We start from the raw sequence: 20,183 nt of genomic DNA, 5'->3' as shown, positions 1-20,183 counted from the left end.
GCCCCAGGCTCGCCCTCCAAGCCAATGGGAAAGCAGAGAGCGAAGCGCGCCAGCAGTTGGATGGGCCGAGGCGATCCCGGGTGTAATGGCGACGGCTCGAGGGACTCCGTCCGGGTAGCTGGTCCGCGCTGGCCCCTTCTCCCTCCGTGGGCGGGCTGCCCGGGAAGGGTTAGGGAGTGGGAGAAACCCTGGTGTTAGGAATTCGTGAGAACAGCAGTTAACCCTCTCCTCCCTTGTTAAGCCGCTTAGTCTCCTATAGCCTTGGGAAGCGGGGGAGGGTGGCTACCAGGGCACCCGGGGGGAGACAGGAGGGTAGTCATCAAGGTGGGGGGTAGTTACCGGGGCAACCGGGAGGGTAGGAGAGTACGGTAGTCATCAAGGTAACAGAGGGGGGTAGTTACCAGGGCAACCAGGAGGGGGGGCAGGAGGGTGGTCATCAAGGTAATAGAAGGGAGTAATTACCGGGGCAACTGGGAGGGGCAGGAGGGTAGTTTCCAGGGCAACCGGGGGCAGGGCAGGGGGGAGTCCCCACGGTACTCATTCCCGGTTGTGCCCCCATTTGCAAAGGGGTCCAGGGGATAGAGTAAGGGGGGCTGCTTTTTTGCAGATGGGGAGAGGGCAACACTTTTCTTTGAGAAGGGCACCCTCTGGAGATGGATGGCGCCTGCCCGTGAACCCCAGCAGAGGCATAAGTTCCTCCCGCTTTGGAAGCCCCGCTGTAAGCATGTTTGGAAGGACGGCCCCGGTTATGTCACGGGGATGTATTTCTCATCTTTGGCGTGTTTAGGATTGACGTTAAGATGCTAAGATAAGAGGCCTGAGTGGGCTCCTCCTCAAAATCTCGGTTCACGTGTATGCCCTCTCCTCGCGCTTCTGAGTACGGTATCCAGAATACAAGCGGCTGAAGCATCATGAGCTGCTCCCACAATGTGGTTTTCCTCTTGGACACTGCTGACTCCGCAGAGAAGGTTCTTCTTCATCTGGGCACCTTGAGGATCTTGAACTACTTGGGTTGCAAGTTTGGTCTGGCTAAGGTCCGATGGGATTTCAAGTTCTTTGAATCCACAGAAATCCGTGGCCGGGCTTCACAAGTAGGCAGGTTCCGGGAGCTTGGGTCCCGCAGTTGGGAAGACTTTGAGGAGGAGCTGGAGGCCAGGGTTGGGAACCAGGTCTGCACTCCGTGCTCACCTGGTCCAGTTCCACGAGCCACCGTGACTCAGAATATTCTGAAAGAAACATTGCTTGACTATCAGTGGGACCGCCCCGAAATAGCCTCTCCTACCAAACCAGTCCTGAGGAGTCAAAAAAACAAGTTAACGGTGACTTTGGACAACCCTCCGGTGCACTCCACTCACAATGGCTTTGCTAATGCCATTTTCATCTTATCTCCCTGCCCTCATTCCCAGAGGGAACTCTGGCAATTTATTTCTGGAAATTATGCTCATTTACCAGAGGAGCTGCCTCCTTCACATGACCTGGCAGAAAAATTCATCCCTAAGATAATTCAGGAAATGATGGCCAATCAGAAGGTCACTCTGTACTGGATGGACACCACTGAACAGTCCAAGGTAAAAATCTCAAGATTATTGTTCTGCATGTTATATTGCTGCATTTGTTTTCCTTCCTTCAAAAATCATACGTACTTTGGTTATTGTTTTATTTGTACAACTCTGAGATAAGAGGCTGAGGTAGAGCAGTGGTTCCAAGTTCATCTTCTGGGTTTTAAGGTGATTGACTACATTCAGAACTTTCTGATTGTAACACTTCAACTTCATCTTACTATTCTCTAGTTTTCTCAATTACATTGAGACTGTGACTATAGGTGTGTCTGGTCCTGAGGTTTTCATGCATGCTGATTACCCATTCACGAAGTGTGCAAAATGCTGCATGCCTACAGCTCTTCTTTCTACCAAATTGAACAGAAAAGACTGTAAGTACAGAATCATGTATAAATACTTGTGCCCAGCCTTTCTCAACATTGTTACCCTGGAGGAAGCCTTGAAATAATTTTCAAATCTTGGGGAGCCCCTGCATAAAAATGGCAAAAAATATAAAAACTTCACAATACGATTCATTTCTAACCTACACAATCCACCTTTTACAACAACAGCAAAGTGGCAGGCTGGCAGCTGAGTCGCAGCACGTAAAAATTCCCACCACTGCAAGTGCTAGCACAACTTCTCAAGGAATCCCTACCGACTTCTCATGGAACCCTAGGGTTCTGTGAAACTCCAGTTGGGAAAGGCTGTTTGCGCCTGTGAGAAGGGTCTGTACATTCACATAGACCACAGTTGCTGGGTTGCCAGCTGCTGACTCACAAGGTAACCTCCAAAGATTAGGATGATGTTGTAATAGTCTACATAAAAGACTGGGAACTACTGAACTATATTCATGTTTCTGGGGAGTTTGTACCATCGCTTGGATGCTATTGTTGGAACAGAACTGTCTCTTTTGCAAAACTGCAATATTACTGGGGAACACAGAGAAGATCCTCTGTCATTGAATAGAAGTCTCCAACAGGCCCATGTAGGAAATGATGATTATTGGGATGCTGAGTTCATGCAACATGCAGTGTTCAAATAAACCATACTGAAGCTTAACATGATGGTCTGATTCAGACAGCATACTAAGTCAGTGGGTAAGTTCCCCCAACAGGCTAAACTACAAACTCTGCAACCCAATTTCAACCTAGTCTTCCATGTTATACTGTTCCAACCATTATGTGATTAGCCTTATTCTGGTCTTCTCTCATTTGTCTCATTTCAGCTTCTTGAATCCCCAGATCACGTTGGCTATCGTATGTTGTTTGAAGTGATGTGCGTCTTGGGAGGCAGCATCTTGCCATCTGAGGTCTTAATCCAGTATTTAGATCATCAGAAAAAAGGGACCATCCCAGCTTCCCCTGTGGAGTGTTCCTGTTCTGAGCCATCGTTCACCCCATGGACTAAAATATTGCCTTTTGATTCATCTTTGAACTGCTTGCTTTCCTTGCCTTCTTCTTTACAAGTGTCCTTCCCAAATCTGGATGGAGTCCTGCTCCTCAAGGCTGATGGTAATGAAAATAATATTTATGGTTCATGAGCAGTGAAGCTGCTGTGAAAAAGAGCATTTATTCTATTACATAGTTGTACTTTAAGCAGATAAAATGAAACCCTTGTTATAAGGCACTCAGGATAATAGTCACATGCTAGCAATTGTCTCAGCTTTTATTCATTACTGCATACAGAAATTATAGAAAGTTTGTTTGGTAAATAAAGTACAACATTTTTGATCTTTAAAAATGGACAGGAAAAGAAGAAGCCTGGAGTTGTGCTGTGGTGCTGGAACCTCTGACTTTGAACCAGAGGCACTTTGAAGGTACAGTTGATATACATCTTAAATGCACTGTGAGAGACTGGAGGGCAGTGCATGTTAGAAATCTTCATACAGAGAGCTGGATTCTCCGGAGTAAGCCATTGGGATCTTCAGCACAAGAGATTTCTTTGTTCCAGCACTTTGTAAAATACCTTCTGGCCCAAGGACTTCATATGGTAAGTCCCTTTTTGTTCTGCAAAACAAATCTAATTATAATTAATTAACTAATAATTACATAATTAATAAGTATGGTCACATTGATTATGTTTCATTGATAACACCATATTTGGCAGGAGCTCAGAGGAATGTAGATAGGTTTTCCAGGAGTTTGCTTACTCTAAGTAAACTTGCACTTTGCTTAGTTTCAGCCGGGAGCAACATCAGACAATTCACCATTATTCTTGAAACCAAGGGTTACGCCAGCTCCTGAAAGATTTAGATGCAGTTCCCCAATCTCCAAAAGTTGCTACCAAAGTGTAATTCTTAAGAAGAGGGAAGGAAATAATTGTGTTATTTATTTATTTATTTACTTACTTACTTACTTACTTACTTACTTACTTACTTACTTACTAGATTTCTCCCCTCCCATCTCCCCCCAGTGAGGGACTCAATTGGGGGTGGGGGGACATGTCAGCCTTTAGGCTTGTACAGAACAGCTTTGCTCCATGTAAGCTACAATATTTGCCTTGTTGAGGTTCAGCGGTAGCAACTTCTCCTCACTGAAGTTCCTTGTGTGCCTTCTGGGGCTTTGTCCAGCAGTTCAGTAACTCTGTGGGATCCCAGAAGTGAAGTGAAACAATACAGCAGCTTGTCAGCTTCAAAGGATGCTTTGCCGAAAGGACTGTCAAAACAGAGTCGCTCCTTCAAAGCTTTGCACCAGCTGCATCAGTTTCTCAGGAAGAGTTTATATACCCCCTAATTGTTTGCACGTTCTCCTTCTGTTGGAAAGGTTGCTGAAGTGTCGTTTTCATCTGGAGCTGATTCTCCTTGTACTGGCATTTTCTCCCCCATCTCTGGCACTGCTGCCCTTCTTTCTCTGCTCTTTGCTGGGCAAGTTGCAGAAGCAGAAAGATCCCTCCTTCAAACATCTGCAGCAGAGAACTTTTCCAAGGATGAGGACTTCTGTCTTCCAGAAATTGTGAGCAATGTGCTAAGTCAAGCTGTGGATGACTCAGACGAAGGCCATCAAACAAGTCCTGGTAAATTTGATCTTTTTTTACCACTGTGGTTTTCAGATGTTCAAAGAAGCCCTCCAGTATTTTGTCTGAAAAGGAACCTTTTGTAGCGTTCCAGGTATAGACAAGTTTTCTTGGCCAAGGACCTGTTTGGAATTTTGATGGCATGTGGTGGGTGTGGCCAGTGACAAAACACCCATTTAGCAGAAGGGGAACTAGCCCCCAGACTACCATTTCAGTGGGACCTTTGGAGGATTGAAATTCATAGTCTCTGGGAGGGAGACTTAGGAGAAAATCTGACACCGAGTGGACACCGGGACTGTGTTGTAAATGCTGGCTGTAAATAATGCCACTGTATATGGTAAAAAGCATAAAAAGCCTCCACACTGTGATAGACCCTAAAATCCACAGCAACTCAGTGTTGCTAGGATTGAACTGGAGCCTGTTTCCCCCCAGACCCACTGATTTCCTAACCCCTTCCAGAGATCTGGATAGGGTCAGTCTGGAGAAAGCTATTATCAGTTTTATTATAGGCTCATCCATAATATCTGAAAGTGCATCTTACTCATTCTTGCCTGGAATAAGCTCTGTCTAGGCATGTGTAAGATTTGATGCAACTTTTTTCACAACTGGGAAGGTGCAAGCCCACTAATAATGCTGTATTTGTCTTTTTTTGTTTTATGTTCCATCTATGCATGTCTAACAGAGACATTATGTCCAGAATGGGCCCAGCAGGAGCTGTCCTGCACTCACAGGTGGAGTACTGCAGTCCTTGAAGATTGGTACACTGTGTCAAACCTCTGTGGTGCAAGTTCACACTTGATGGAATCATTTAGGTAATTCTTTTTTTTTTTTTTTTGCTTGACCTTAAGTAGTAGTATAGTTTGGGGAAGAGCAGACCTAGACCCCAAATACTCCACAATTACTAGCTAAAATGCAATTCAGTTAGACTAAATTTGGCTCCCATAGTCTCTTGCAAAGGATAAGCATTTGTGCTGAGCAAAGACACATGCCTAAATTAAAAGAGATGCATCTGGATATTCACTGAAAATGTCTTGAATGTGCAACCTTTAGGTATGCTCATCAGGAATGGTCCTGAAATTTTGCAGATTCATTTCTGAGCTGAACAATGCAAGAGGAAGGAATCTTAACTGTTAGTCAGACGTGCAAAATCCTGCCAGTTGTTACAGCCAGTGGGGAAGGGACATTACTTTTTTTGCTTTTATCCATTTTCCTCCCCCCTCCCCCGCACAGGATGCTGCAAGCAAGTTCTACTAAAGAGGAAGAGGAGACTCCAAAACCAGAAATGGAGCTGATGCAGTCCCTAGCAGAATATTACCAGAAAAAAATTTCTGAGCATACAGTTTCATCTCACCCCCAAGACCAGAAAAGGAGATGTATGCATTTTATATTTCTTTATAATCATGCAGATGAAAACACCAGAAAACAAATCTCCCTTACTTAAATAAAGACCACATCGTCCCTGATAAATAGTTGTGCTTTGTACGATCTGTATGCTATTGATCTGTTGGACTCTAATGAACCAAATTCACATTCCGCTTCTGTTTTTCATTTGAGTAGGTGGAGTTCCCCGGACACCCATTAGGCAGAAAATGAAAACCATGCCTCGTTCTCTTCAGATGCTGAACGTTGCCATGCTGAATGTAAAAGCTCAAAAATATCAGCCAGATGGAGACCTGCCAGTGAACAAAAAGCCGTGCCAAAGGCTGCTATCCAGAAGATTGGATGATAAAGGGGAAGAAAAGAGAAGAAAAAGCAAAACCAAGATAGGTTTGTGCAGGAGAAGATCAGCTGCCTGTCATGGGTAGTGGGTAGATGATAATTAAAAGCCCAGTGTTTCAGAATAAAATCTGAACAAGAGGAGGGGGTAAAAGCTGAGTGTTTTAGTACAGATTAGATTTAAGGGAGAAATGGCAGTATTCTAGAAGACTGAAACTTCTGCTCTAAATGAGATAACCAAATATGGATAATTGAATTATAAGAGATTTCTTAGTATGTAAATTAGGTCAGTCCACATGGAGAGGTCTGGCTTGTTAATAATGGAAATGTGAAGATCCAGTGTTGGGAGTGAGTAAAAATGCATAAGCATTTGGGAGGAAAAAACTGAGCAAATGGGAGAAAATTATTCTCCAACATTTTCCCTTTTTCTCCTAGGTCTCCATACCTCTAGGTTTTTATGATTTCCTCGCTGTAAATTCACTGTGTTATAAAATAAGCAATTGTTATATTATTATATTTTGGCACAGAATATCATATTTTGTTTGTGTGTGTGTGTTTTTACAGACTTCAGTACTGAAGACAAAATGCTTTCTTACATCACTACGAACTACCAGAAGGCTATGATGGATGGAGAAAATTTATTTGCATGTTCTCAAGATATGGTGACAGCTGTTAATACATTTCAGAAATCCAATGAGGTAGCGTGACTGCTTAAATACACCTATTTTTGCCACCCAGAGGTTTTTCACAGATTTTATTGTACAGAGCACTGAAAAGGAAGCTAAAGAGTAAAGGCTTATATTTCTATATTATAGAAATATAAGCCTTTACTCTTTAGCTTCCTTTTATATTATAGAAATATAAATTGCTTATCTATGTGTTGAAATGGCCATTAGCATCAAGGAAAAGTTTGACCTCTGTTTTCTAATTTTCTTTGAAAAGATGCTCCGCAAGCTTTCCCCCAGTCTGCTGAGAGTGCCATCTTGCTTCTGTTTTGACTGCATCCTGATCAGTGTCCATCCCCTTAGTTCATTGCTGGGGAGAATAATTTACATTGATTGATTTATGTATCCTCAGTGTGTATATCCTACTTATCAGGACAATGACCCTCCCAAGCAAACCGGAAGCAACTTAAACCATTAAATTGAATGGTTAAAGCAATTGTAAATAATTTTTATCTATATATTTTCAAACAAATGTCTATGGGCAATTGGCAGTAATGGTTCTGTGGGAAGGAAGAGTCCAGTTAACCAGGCTTTGTGAATTATTCTGGCCTGCCTGCCTACACACACCCCTTAGGGAACCTCCTGCAAAGCAGCTGTTGGTCATGGCTCTGTGTAAGCTGGGCAACTGAGTGGGTTTCTACGATGGTTGTCACTTGCCTTTTTTCCTCTCCCTTCAGGATCCTTTCCACATTATATGCAATTGGTCTACAGACTATAAGAAAGCGGTATATGCTAGGATAAAAGATGAAATTCTCCAGGTCCAAAGGAAAATGGTGGCCCCAAAAGGCAATCTTGTTTTCATTGCAGAAACAAAGTATAAATCTCCAATAAGGCTGACTGGATTAAAACAAGCCACCATCCAGCAAATCTTGACTTTGTAATAGTCATCTCATGTTTCAGTTTATATTACTTTTATCTCAGTTTATATTATTGTTATAAAAAAATTAATGTTTAATGTAATATTAAAAGATATTAAAATAGAGCAAGGAAATTCTGTTCTTGCTTGAAAAGGGCATCTTGCTCATCATGCAGGGAACATCTTGCGTGTCTTTTCGTTTTCTATTCAAATGTCATCTGCCTCTCTATAAAGGAAGAAAAATGGAATTTCTTCTGTCTTAACTGGATTGCTCCTTAATACAAGACTGTAAGATTTAGCAGTGGCATATAAATCTATTAAATAAGTATCTCTTTGATACTCCCCAACTGCCCTGTTTTTCTCATTTAATTAGATCGCCTCTTTGTATTTGTGTGGTTATTCCAATGGGCTGCTTCTAAGGTTGCCACTTGTACTCTGTGTGTATCCGCAGTAACGTCTTCCTCTCTGATGTTGTGTTCGTAGGCAGCTTGTCTAGACACGATCCGAGGCAGTCTCCTGAAGGCCACCAGCACTCTTCGTCAACAACTTGCCACTGACCCTGATAAAGAAACCAGAATCAAGGAGTACGAGACCTGATGTTTGCTTCTAAAATAATTGACTCAGATAATGTTTAGGCAAATGGGATTCCCCAGTGCATAAGTGGAGGGATTGAGCTGAATACTTCCCGTGATGTTGTCTTTGATTTAAATGGACTCCCTTTATGTTGTTCCCAAAATATTTAAATATACCCAGTACATAATTAGTCTTGGGAAAATGTATTATTTTACCACACTTGTAGACTGCTTTTCCACTAAAACAGTTGACAGTAATAAAACCGATTGATAAGCAATTGAAATGCCCTTCACCCAAAATGCTACTGTAATTGGTATTAATCAGGAACATTTGCAGCTTTGGGCTGTGTGGGGAAAATGCTTTTCAGAGTAATTTCCCACGCGCGCACACACAGAGTCCATTTTTATTGCTGCTTTGAACAGATGGGGAGGGGAAGAGAAACAAGGAATATCTCCCCTCAATTTCCTTGTCTTCTCCTTTTTTTAAAGGTGCCAACTTCAAGTATATTTGCGCCTGGAAATGTGCCTGCAATGTCCTTCTTTGCCAAACAGCACAGACAGAATGGAGCAGCTTGTGGAAGAGGTAGATGAAGAAGGGGGTGTTAAACATCTGTTGAGTTCTGGAAAGTGAGGCTTTGCCTTTAGTTGCCCTGAATTGCAGCTTGAGGCCTGAGCATCAAGGATTTGGGAACTCTGTTCTCTTGCAGATGACGGAGTTACTTAGGATGTTGTGCTTGAGTAAAGACCCAGGATACCTCACCAGATTTTTGGAAGAAGTTGTAGATATGTAAGTGCTCTTGCTGAAAGATTTTTTAATGAGAAAATTTGAACACAGCAGGAAAAATAACACTGATTCCATTATCCATAGCACTCAAGAATAGGAGTACATTAAATGTTTTGTGCTCCACATGCTGCATATCAGTACTCAGCGATAATAAAGTCACAGAATTTGGCCTTGTGTTATTGCCTGTAAAATGGAAAGTCTGGCTTTAAGTGTCTGTTATTGGGATTTACTTCTTTGTCTCTATCCCACCATATTTCCCAAATATTCATTTACTTTTGAAGATTACTGCTGATATACTGAACATACAGCATGCTGCCATGAGTGCTCTAAAGGTGAAATGTAAATTGAAAGCAAAACTATTTCAGTGGTTGAACTGAAGATCTAGTTGTAAGAAAAGAGTTCCCCCTGAGTGGAATCCTGGATGATGCAGTTGAATATTTGGAGTGGTTTCATTTGGAGATAGCAAGGAGTATCTATTCAATACTATTTTTATGCAGACTAGCCAAATGTTTCCATAATTAGCAAACCAACCTGTTTAACACTTAAAACAGAAGTATTGAGAGAGTGAAAATGTTTTGCACTTCGATGACAAAGCAGAGTACAGAGCCTGGTACATAAATTTCACCAAGATTAAAATCCTATGGTTATGCTCTCCCTACAGATATATGGAATCTATGCCAAAGACTCTTGGTGATTTGTACTACAGTCTGGGAACAGAGATTCCCCCTAAGTTAGCTTCTGTCCTTCCAGTGGATTTCTTCAGCGATGATTCCGTAACTCAGGAGGCGCAAATGTCATCCCTTCCTGCTTCTGCTGCCTCTGTTCCACTTTCTAAAACAGGTTCTTTAAACACTGAAGCAGATGAGCTGAAAGAACTGCGTACCCGATCTGCTAAGAAGCGGTAGGTATATGTCAGAAAAAGGAATAAATGGTACTGAGTTTAATTTAGGCTAAAATGTAGAAGCAACCTTACATGATCTATGCAAAATGTGAGTTCTGTTTACTTTTTTTCAGGGCTTCTTCTGCTTCTGTAATCTAATTTCTATGTAATCACAATATTAGTTGTTATTGGGTGAAAGATAGAATTGATCCGTATCTGCTGGGCTAATATCCTGAAGTGTTCAGTGTTTTTCAACCTTGGCAACTTGAAGATGTGTGGACTTCAACTCCCAGAATTCCCCAACCAGCACTCTGGGCTAGAGTCAACTGTGCTAACCCACAAATATAGCTACAAATATATACAAATATAGTTACATACCACTTATCTAAAAGGTCCTTCCTGGAAAATCTAGCTGTTGGCCAATTCTGCTTCTCCTCCAAGTAATCTCACATCCCAGATCTCCCAGGTCAGATCAGGAAAGTGGAAGATAATGTTCTCAGGATTGTTTGGAGGAATTGCTCAGTACAGTGACTTTATTTGGGAAAATCCTGACAGTAGGAACTTCTTGCTCATATACCGTAGAGCAGTGTTTCTCAACCTTAGCAACTTGAAGATGTATGGACTTCAACTCCCAGAAATCCCCAGCCAGCAATGCTGGCTGGGGATTTCTGGGAGTTGAAGTCCACACATCTTCAATTTGCCAAGGTTGAGAAACACTGCATTAGTGTGTGAGAAACTCAATCTAATGCATATTAAAAATGTCAACCTTGCTTCATGGTGGGGAAGCAAAGGTCCTACATCTTAAGAAGTATAGCTAGAATCTAAATGTTTCTGCTTCACTTGCTGAAAACTTTGTCTTCTGCTTCCAGAAAGCATCCGTTAGCCAGACATCGAAGTATCACGGAAGTGTCACAGAACTTACGCCAAATAGAAATTCCTCAAGCATCCCGGAACCACAGGAGAAAGGTGAAACTTCTGTTGGGGAGCAAATGGCTTGCAAGATTAAAGGGACAGAATCATGTGTGAAGATGCACACAGCTGTTAGAAAAGGCAACTTTGTTGCATAAAGAACAATCTTTTGGGAAAATGTTGATGAAGATTCTCAGTCATCCAGGTGGAATTATCTGGAGGTTAAATCATAGCAACTGGACTTCTTTTCTTTTGGCTTGATACGTTTCACTGCTTGTCCTGAAGAAGCTGTTTGGACAAGCAGCGAAATGTATCAAGCCAAAAGAAAAGAAGTCCAGTTGCCATGACTCAACCTCCAGATAATCTTCTGGAAAGCGTGATAGCTTTTGTGCATGGAAGGGAGAGCCATAATTTACTTTCTGCAGAACTTGGAATGAAATAGCTTTCATTCACTGGCATGAGTTTTCAAGTGAAGCCTGTAAAATGATGTAATTTTGCAATCTTTCTAACACCATGTTCTAAATTTTCAGGACAGATCTCACGTGCCCTTTGATGTCAAATTGGCACCCATTTCAAAGAAAACGGGAGTACAAGGTATGCCTTCTTAAGCAGGAAGTGAAGTGATATTTCTCTCACATTACAGGGAGATAAGATATTAGGCTGAAACTTCATGTCCTAAAACAGGATCCTCTCCCCCCACCACCCAAATTGCTGCTTTCTCTCTTCAGCATAACTTATTGGCTAAAGGGGAGAAAATCAAGCTAGTTGGTACAAGTTATTCACTTGCATAGCTGAAGAGATTACTCTTTCATAGACATTCATTAAAAAATCTCGCACCTGCTTATTTTTACAAACCTCCTTTAATCCATTTTATCTCAAATACCCTTAATTCTACCCTACTCCCCTACATAATACATCCACAAATTGTATCAGTTTCATCAGAACTGATCTGATGAACAGGAGTAATTAGATGTTTGCCCTAAACACATCTTAACTGATGTTTTTCTTAAACATCTTACTGATGATTGGTTTTGTCTAGGACATGCTTGTACATCAGCAAACCTTTTTTTTCTTTTTTTCCCGTCACTTTCAGAAGTGACAAAGGTGAGAAGAAACCTTTTCAATGAAGAAATGTTACCTCTGAGCAAACGTTCCTTACCAAAGATTGCTCGGAGCCAGTCAGTTTCCATTTTAGAAGATCTGAAAGATAAACCCAGATCTAATGAAGACGTTAGAGGTAAGAGAATAATGGATAGAATACGAGGATGCTTGAATAAGCGCCTTGCCAATTGGCACAAGTCTCCCCTATTCCATAAATGACTTTTATTTACAATGACTACATTTGCTGTTCTCTAAGCATCCATTTAAGAGTTTAGCATCTCTGCTTTCTGAGGCAAAGCACTTAAACTAAATATACGTAACACGAGGCCCTAAGGTTCAGAAACACTCCCAAGAACCATTCCCAAAATTGACAGCTAACTGGTTTTTTAATCTGACAGGCAAGGATCATCATTAAAGACCTGTGAACTCATCATTAAAGACATTTACTTAATGACGTTAGACTAGTTCTATCCCAGCAGGCCACTTCACTGTGGCCCCTGTTACTTTTTGTGCTCCTAAAAGTTGGGTGTCCCAAATACAATCTGTAGCAACAGGCTTTGCAACAATGCAGTTGTCAGGGCTGGGAAGTCAATGAGGGCAGGGTCCAGATTAGAAAATTGGCACATTTGGGGGAAAGGAACATGAGGTCTTAGCAAAACTGAGGCAAGTTGATGCTGGTGGTCCAGTTAGATTAAGAGGGAAATCATTGCTAGATTTCCAGGAAGGAGCTTAAATGTCATGGTGGATATAGAAGGCTGCCCAGCATGCATTGCTGATGGTATCTGAAGTATAGAAGACAAGAGAATATAGTCGTGATGGTTGCAGGCCGGGAAGTATTTGTGCGGCTGAGGGATGGGGGAATTCTTGCCATCTTAGGCAAGAGGTTTAATGTGATGGAATGGAATGGAATTATGAAGGCCAAGCTCAGGCAGATAAACATTTTGATTGATGTCAGGCCTAGCCCAAGGAACTCCAAGAGACAATGCCAATTCAATCCAGCTATGTTTATTAGCTACAACCTCTAGCAAGAATCTTCCCAGACTAAAACCCCAGTTCCCAAAGTCCACCAGCCACAACAGTGTGAATTCCTCAGGGAGGTGCCAGTCTCATCCTCTTGTTCCTCCCATGCGGTTCTGGCGAGCTAAGAAAATGTTTATCTGCCTGAGCTTGGCCTTCATCCATTCCATTCCATCACATCTATACACAGAGGGCGGTGACATGCCCATCATTCTGTAGGGCGTGTCAGGGTCTTCCCTTCCAGGGCAGTTAAAAAACATTTGAACAGTGATGTGAGGGAAAGCAATTCTGTCTCTCACCTTTCCTTTCACCACCCCCACGTAATAGCTGTGTGTATATGGAATTCCTTTTTGCAGGACTGTGTACCCTACATCTGATAAAGCAGAGTTCATCCAGTACAGCTTACGTGGAAAAAAAATGTGATCATGTTCAAGACATGACAGTGTTTGTCATGATAATGGGGGGGAGCAGAAGCTGCTTGTAATACAAATTTAGTTCTGAAAAGAAGTATCCTTGCTTTCTAAACATGAAGCAAACAGCAATGTTTCATCTCCACCTGACTTGCTTAGTGTAGGCTTATTTCCTCACACATCTTACTCTGTTTGTAGCAGCTCATCACAAGCTATTGACCAAACGGGTGGCAGAAACCCCCTTGCACAAGCAGATTTCCAAGAGGCTGCTGCACAGGCAGATTACAGGCCGGTGAGTGAAAGCGTCAGATTCATTCAACAGCAATTTGCCAGTCTTACTTGGAATAAAATAGAAGTTCCTTTCTTACTTCCTTTCTTTACTTCTACACCAGTTGCCGCTCCACCGATTTTCAAACATTCTTTTCTTCAAAGGTGTTCAGATCCTGGGTCTGATGTTGGCATTGTAGAAGAATCTCCTGAAAAAATCATAACCTGTAAGTACTGATTGACAAGCTCTTTCTTTGCATATCAAAGTGACTCCAGAATCGAGAGACACTGGTTAGAAGAATGCAACTAAAATTATCTTTGTAGCAAAGCAAGAAGGAACAAGCATTCTCCATGAATCTCTAACCTTGGTCTGTTATAGATTACTCTAGCTTGTACACAGGATACTGTCTGAACCTCAACAGGAATTTGAGAAATGACTAAATTCTGGCTCTGGGCACAGAGCAATGCAATAGGTGTGGCATTGTTATCTCAGCTGCTTTCATCCTTTGCAGAATCGCAGAGGCAGGATTGGAGTCACAGATGAGCTGGGGACTCAGCCTTTCCCCACTGGTACAAAGTGGCTACAGTTTCACCTGGGTCAATATTGTGTGTGTATGTGAAAAAGAAGCATCTCTCTAAAGGACATTGGGCTATGCTAACCACAGCACTTTATAGTTGAGTGTCCAGGCTTAGCGTTAGCTCTGTCTCTTAGTGCTGGTCTAGAAGACTTACTGGCTAGAGACAGAGACCAGCAGTTCCCCATCCTGCCAATTTATGCTTCTGAAAATAGTTGTATCTAAAGAATCCTTGATGGACCTTCAAGTGTTGTTTCTTTTGATGAGTAGGGCTTCCAGTCCTCAGTATTTCCTTCTAAGGGCGATGTCATCTATACCAAGCATTAGCGCTTCTTGAGTCTCCCCCTTTGTTCTGTTTTCCTAAAAGGTAGTTTAAGAAGAAGTCCACGGATAAAGCAATTGATGCAGGATAAATTTCTCTCCAACTCCTTCCACTCCCTAGAGCCAGATAAGAAGAAAACACCACAAGTACATTCTGTACATCTGGAAGAGCCAGGTGAGCAAGAAGATCTAACAGGGATGCAAGCAAGGGAAAGATTGAGGTTTCCTGACTTGTATCAGTATCTGTGTTTGGTCAATTCTCCACTACTTAGAACTGGTTTGTTTTTTTATTACTAGTTTAATTGTACCAAAGCCTTCCCTATATTCTAATACAGAGTAGACAACCTCCAACGTTCCAGATATTATTTCAGTAAAGTTCTCAGCATCCCTCACCATTGGCAAGTCTGGCTGAATGATGCTAGGAGGTGTAGTTCAGTAGTATTTGGGGGGCCATGGGTTTTGCATTCCGATTTATCATGATAAATGGCAATCATAGGTAGGCAGAGTTTGCTCTATGAACTTACAGACCCAGTTGCTTAAGCCTCTCTGAACTGTTGGATTTTTATTCACAGGTCTGGCTTCACCTCCCGTAAAAGCCACCCAATCTCCTAAGAGCATTCTCTTTGGAGAAGTTCTTGATGGATTTTGCTTGGGGAGGATGGGCTCTCCCCGAACAAGAAGAAAACAACTCATCTTTGATGAGCCTGTTCCTCAGGTAGAATTGCCCATCTTCCTATTTTTCTCAATACTTGTTTTTCCAGTTTCCTTGCTCTTTTTAACAGCTCTTGCTTCTAGATTGTAGTTTAACATTTACAGGGCATCTGCTTGGCATTTGTACAGTTAAAAATGACCTCAAGCTACTGACACGTAATGGATTCCTCGTTATATATTTATTTCAAATTTGTAAGAGTTCAATGAGATCAAATTGAGATTCCTTTGCTGATAATTGAAGAAGATACATACCATTTTTAAGGTTGTTAAATGGTCTTAGTTGATGAGGTCTAGCTATATTATAAAAAAATTACTACATTCTCCAGTTCTATAAAGCCCTTTGTTTTCACATATCTTGTATCGGACATACTAATCTTCATGCTTAAAAAGTGTGTAGCTTATTCTTTTCCTCTCTCTGTATCCCAAAGCAGTGATCTCTTTTCACACGTCTTCCACAGGCACCAGGGAAGAGTTGTTCTCAATCTTTCCAGGAGCTCTTAAATCCCAGCAGCAGCACGTTGAGAAGATCTCCTCGGATTCAAGAAAAGGCACAGTGGGCTCCCCCGAAAACCCCAGCCCTTAAAAACTCTGTGGCAAAATGTTTGGGAAATCTTTTCTCACCTGCCAGACAGAAGAGCAAGTCCTTGTCTGAATCCACTGAAAATAAGGAATCCCGTCTGCCCCGGATAACAGAGAGGAAGGGCAGGTATCCTTCCCCATCCAAGGCAGCAGAACTGCAAACTCCCAAAAAGCAACCACTGCCTGAGATGCTGGATGATGTATTTGTTTTGCCTGCAGAGGGTCCCAATTCACCAATTATTCTGTCAGCTCCTCCATCCCCATTCAGCGTTCAGGGGAAGTCACGCTCAGAACTGCAGTCCCCAAGACGTTCCTTGAGAATTGCCCAGAAAACAGCGCCCACGGCTTCGGCTGAGAACCGGACTTTTGAGATAAGAAGAAATACGTGTCCAGAGCCATTCTTATCCGTGGAGGTGAACTCTCTGCTCTCAGTTGCATCATCCGCAACCTTCAAAGACACACATCCAGAACTGGGTTTGTCTCCAAATATTAGGACTCTCACTGAGACCTCTTCAGAGATTCATTCTGCTTTCCAGTCTGATGGTCTCTCTCCACCTTGTAACGGGCCGGCAAAAGCTGTGAGCCCTTGCACATTCTCTCCAGCTAGGGAAAAGCTGGGAAGAAAGTCTTGTACTCCCCAAGAAACTCAAACCGTCAGAAAGACCTCCCCAATAAAAGCTCTCAGCTCCCCTCCTTGCTTGCCTGAGGAGGAGCATCCCTGTATGAACAGCAGGAGTCTTTTTCTTAAAACCAGCCCATTTTTTAAGCCTGGCAATACAGAGGTGATATCCTTGGATCAGAGATCTGAGCAAACAGCTAAAATAATAAGTCCAAGTAAGAAGAGGGATTTAGAGAGATGCCTGCCTCCTGCCTTCTCCTCCAATAATCCCACACACATTGCACATGCCATAGTAATGTGTGAACAGTTAGATGTGTCCCCCCTTCTCAACAAGTCTCTTTCGGAGAGTTCTCATGTAGATCAGGGTCCCAAGGTGTCACAAAGTACCATTTCTTCAGTAGAAAAAGGTGTAGGTTTTCAACCTCTGCTCTTCTCAAGTCCTCCCGGACATGATCAGGCCTCCCTGCTTGCAATCTCAAAGTCAGGTTCTTGTGCCTATGCATTGCGTTGCACCCCTGACAGAAGGCAACGGGAAGCTGCAGCACGATTTGAGATGGCTGAAAGGATGGCAATATCTGGTACTGTTGGGGCTGCAGCTCCTCCATCGACCTACGAGGTTGAGCTTGAAATGCAAGCTTCTGGTCTGCCAAAGCTCCGCATTAAAAAGGTTGCTTCTGAGGCAGGTGAGGAACAGCAGCCTCTTGTACCTGAAAAACTCAAGGGGGAGGAAAATGATCGTACTACGGGGGATCTTTCAGTGGCCTGGTGTAGTAGGCACTCAGAGAAATTGGAACCAGTGTCCATCTCACCGTCTTGTGTTCGCTCTGCCCATAATACCCCTGGGAAGTTTGGGATTGGTGGGCAGACATATATATGCCAGTCATACTCACCAACTCTCTGTACCTCATCTACAACTTCCCCATCCCAGGGCAGCATTGGTATCCCTTGGACTCCATCTCCGAAACATAAAGGGAAGGTTACCCCTGAAGCTATCAAAGATTGGCCACGAAGAAAAAGGGCTGCTGTTGGCTGCAACAGAAGCGAAAGGCCAGCAGAAGCTGTTGGAGAAGAGCCAGCCCCATGTACAGGGGGCAGGGAAGCATTAGAACTCTTCAGTAGCAGAAAGGTTCAGCACTTGGGAGAACCAGAACTTGAAGGAATATATAAGCTTCAAGATCAGTCACTTGGCAGTGATACAGAGGGCAGTAAGGAGGAAAACATTTGCAGGAACTCTCTGGGGCTAGAGTCTAGAAAAAGGGCTTTGGAGCAAACACCATTAGAAGAGGCCAGCCAGGAAATGAAAAGGCCATGCCTAATAAGAGAGAACCCTGAAGCAGCTGTCTACTCAACCAAACGGCTGAGCGTGGGAGAACAGACAGTATCCTCCAAGTCAATGATCTTGGAGGACATCTTCAGCTTCTCAGGTACTTTTGGACTGATTATACCTACTATTGTCCTTTCAAGGCAGTTATTAAATATGTTATTCCCATCTGCCAGACCCTTTCATATAACCCTAGAGTTTGAGTACAAATTAAAGCATTCCAAGCAGGTGGCTGTTCAGACTCTCTTTTACATATTCAGTTAAGGGGAGGCTCACCACCTATCTCGGTCATTGGTTCATTTCTTCTGTGGTATGTTGATGTCATGAGAAGGGCATTGAACCTGATCTTGATCTTTAATAATTCTAATGAGCTGCCAGGAAAAGCCTACACACAACTGTTGATTCCTTGCTTTATTTTCTACTTACAGCCAGTGGGCTCAATGAAAGCCATTTTACCTCTTGTGAAGAGCTCCTTAGATTTTCCTCCAATGTTAGATGCAGTTTCTTAAAGTACTTTTAACCCTCCTGTTTTCCCAACTCCAGATATGACTCCACCCAAATCTTCAGGAAAAGGTGTGATCTCTGCTAGTGGTCTTTGGGCACTGGAACAGTCCCCACTCCTCTATAAAGGCCATCCTGCATCCCTGAGGAAGTGCCCAAAAGGTACACAAGGTTGCATTTTAAACAACTGGTGTAATGCCAGGGAAAAGCCCCAGAGTAACAACATTTAAATGGAGCTAAATTTCTTGCATGTAGTATTGTGAAGGTGCAAGTTCCTGACGTCCTCCAAAGCATCTGAGGCTTGCATATTTGAAACATTTGTACTTCCTTTTCAGCCAAGGAAGGGCTTTTCAATGCCGATAATGAGAAAGCCCCTGCTCTTTAAAAACATGAGAAAAGAAAATGATGCGAAGTGAGAAAGGCAAACAAGCAAATTCAAGCGCTGGCTTTTGGTTACAATGATCTTGGGAGAATATCCATAGGGCATGAAGCCAGGTTGCAGCTAGGTTTGATTTTCTGAGCAGGAACTGTAGCTGAAACGGTGGCTTGTTTGAGGTCAACTTTCCTTAACCCTACCTTTGAATGGTGACTGAACTCAGCAGATGGCAGCACCCAGACCACCTTAGGAGTTAAGCAGGGTCCATTCAGGTTAATATTTGGATGGGGAACCACTTAGGAGTTCCAGGGCTGTAGGCAAGATTGGAAAGTCAAAAAAAAAAAAGTGGTGATGGCAACCCTTTCTCTAACACTGCATGGATGTAGCTCTCAGGTTGACTTGAGATTGTCCCTAGCCGTGAATTACCCTAAGCATGGTTACACAGAAACGTGTGCATAATAACTAGCAGGAATGAAAGCAAGTGAAGGGAAGCAGAAGCTGCCGGTGGTTGGAAAGAACTACAGGTAGTCCCCAGTTTAAGAACGGGTTCTGTTCCCAAGATCTGTCCTTAAGTTGCATTTGTAAGCCGGAACAGTATTATTGTGTAATACTGTATAAGTAGTATTGTGTATTGAACTCGAATTTTGCTACAATAGGCTCTGTCTTAACTATGGGTCGTCCTTAAACTGGGCGTTCTTAACCCAGGGACACCCAAATAAGAATTGATAGAGGGGAGGAAGCCTGATTCCTTTTCCCCTTCAGCTGCAACTTGATGCTAAGCTGGATGACGGCAAACTGTTTTCATCTTTCTTTTGAAAAGACATTCCCTTATGGAAGTTAGAAAGCCCTACACACCCTTCAAGCAAGTAGTGAGTTCCCCCATCTCTGTTCTTCACATTGCTCTGTTGGGATTTTTCACACATATTTTCTCATACAGGGGAAGACTCAGATGCGTTTGGAGCTGCAAACGAGGACGTCTCTCTTTTTCGCAGCACAGCTGCCAGAAAGCGATCCAATACTAAGACCTACTCACGGAAAAGGCCACTCTGCTGAAATGGGAAGGCAAATGGGAATATTTTTAAGCCAGACATTCAACCTCTTTGGGACAAACTTTACAATCAAGATCAGGATTCGGTCACCAAAAGGCATTGCTGTGTGTGGCTGGCAGTGATCCATGGCTGAGTTCCAAGGACAGCAAAAAGAACAGTGTTTTATATAGGTTTTTTAAAGTAAGGGCTATGCTACGGTATGGCCCTTATAAGGTTTTAAAAGTCAGGAATGTCGTGAACGGAGAACAGTGAAAGTAACCACTTTTAAATTGTTCTTTTGCAAAATAAATTAATTTACTCTGAGAAACTGATTTTTCAAATGGTCATTAAAGCTTTAGCAT

The 20,183-nt window shown here is 42.7% G+C and overlaps 1 protein-coding gene across 1 annotated transcript; it reads left to right on the top strand.

Moving 5' to 3' along the window:
* Nucleotides 1-440: 440 nt before the first annotated feature.
* TICRR (TOPBP1 interacting checkpoint and replication regulator) lies at nucleotides 441-20,016 on the top strand. Its single transcript, XM_025173616.2, has 22 exons — nucleotides 441-1,568; nucleotides 2,767-3,052; nucleotides 3,289-3,530; nucleotides 4,304-4,553; nucleotides 5,236-5,365; nucleotides 5,784-5,926; nucleotides 6,111-6,320; nucleotides 6,834-6,967; nucleotides 8,334-8,434; nucleotides 8,912-9,005; nucleotides 9,130-9,209; nucleotides 9,868-10,107; nucleotides 10,956-11,052; nucleotides 11,526-11,589; nucleotides 12,089-12,232; nucleotides 13,722-13,815; nucleotides 13,956-14,017; nucleotides 14,733-14,861; nucleotides 15,259-15,401; nucleotides 15,856-18,019; nucleotides 18,460-18,579; nucleotides 19,731-20,016. The coding sequence occupies exons 1-22, from the start codon at nucleotides 912-914 to the stop codon at nucleotides 19,844-19,846; spliced, it is 5,700 nt and encodes a 1,899-aa protein (XP_025029384.2). The 5' UTR covers nucleotides 441-911; the 3' UTR covers nucleotides 19,847-20,016.
* The last annotated feature ends 167 nt before the right edge of the window (nucleotides 20,017-20,183 follow it).

The sequence above is a fragment of the Python bivittatus genome, unplaced genomic scaffold (genome assembly GCF_059951505.1).
Source record: "Python bivittatus isolate LINGU-HERP-01145 unplaced genomic scaffold, Pbiv_v1 ctg000530_np1212, whole genome shotgun sequence".
NCBI lineage: Eukaryota > Metazoa > Chordata > Lepidosauria > Squamata > Pythonidae > Python > Python bivittatus.
The sequence above is the reverse complement of the archived record's forward strand: the minus strand, read 5'-3'. Positions and strand labels throughout refer to the sequence as shown.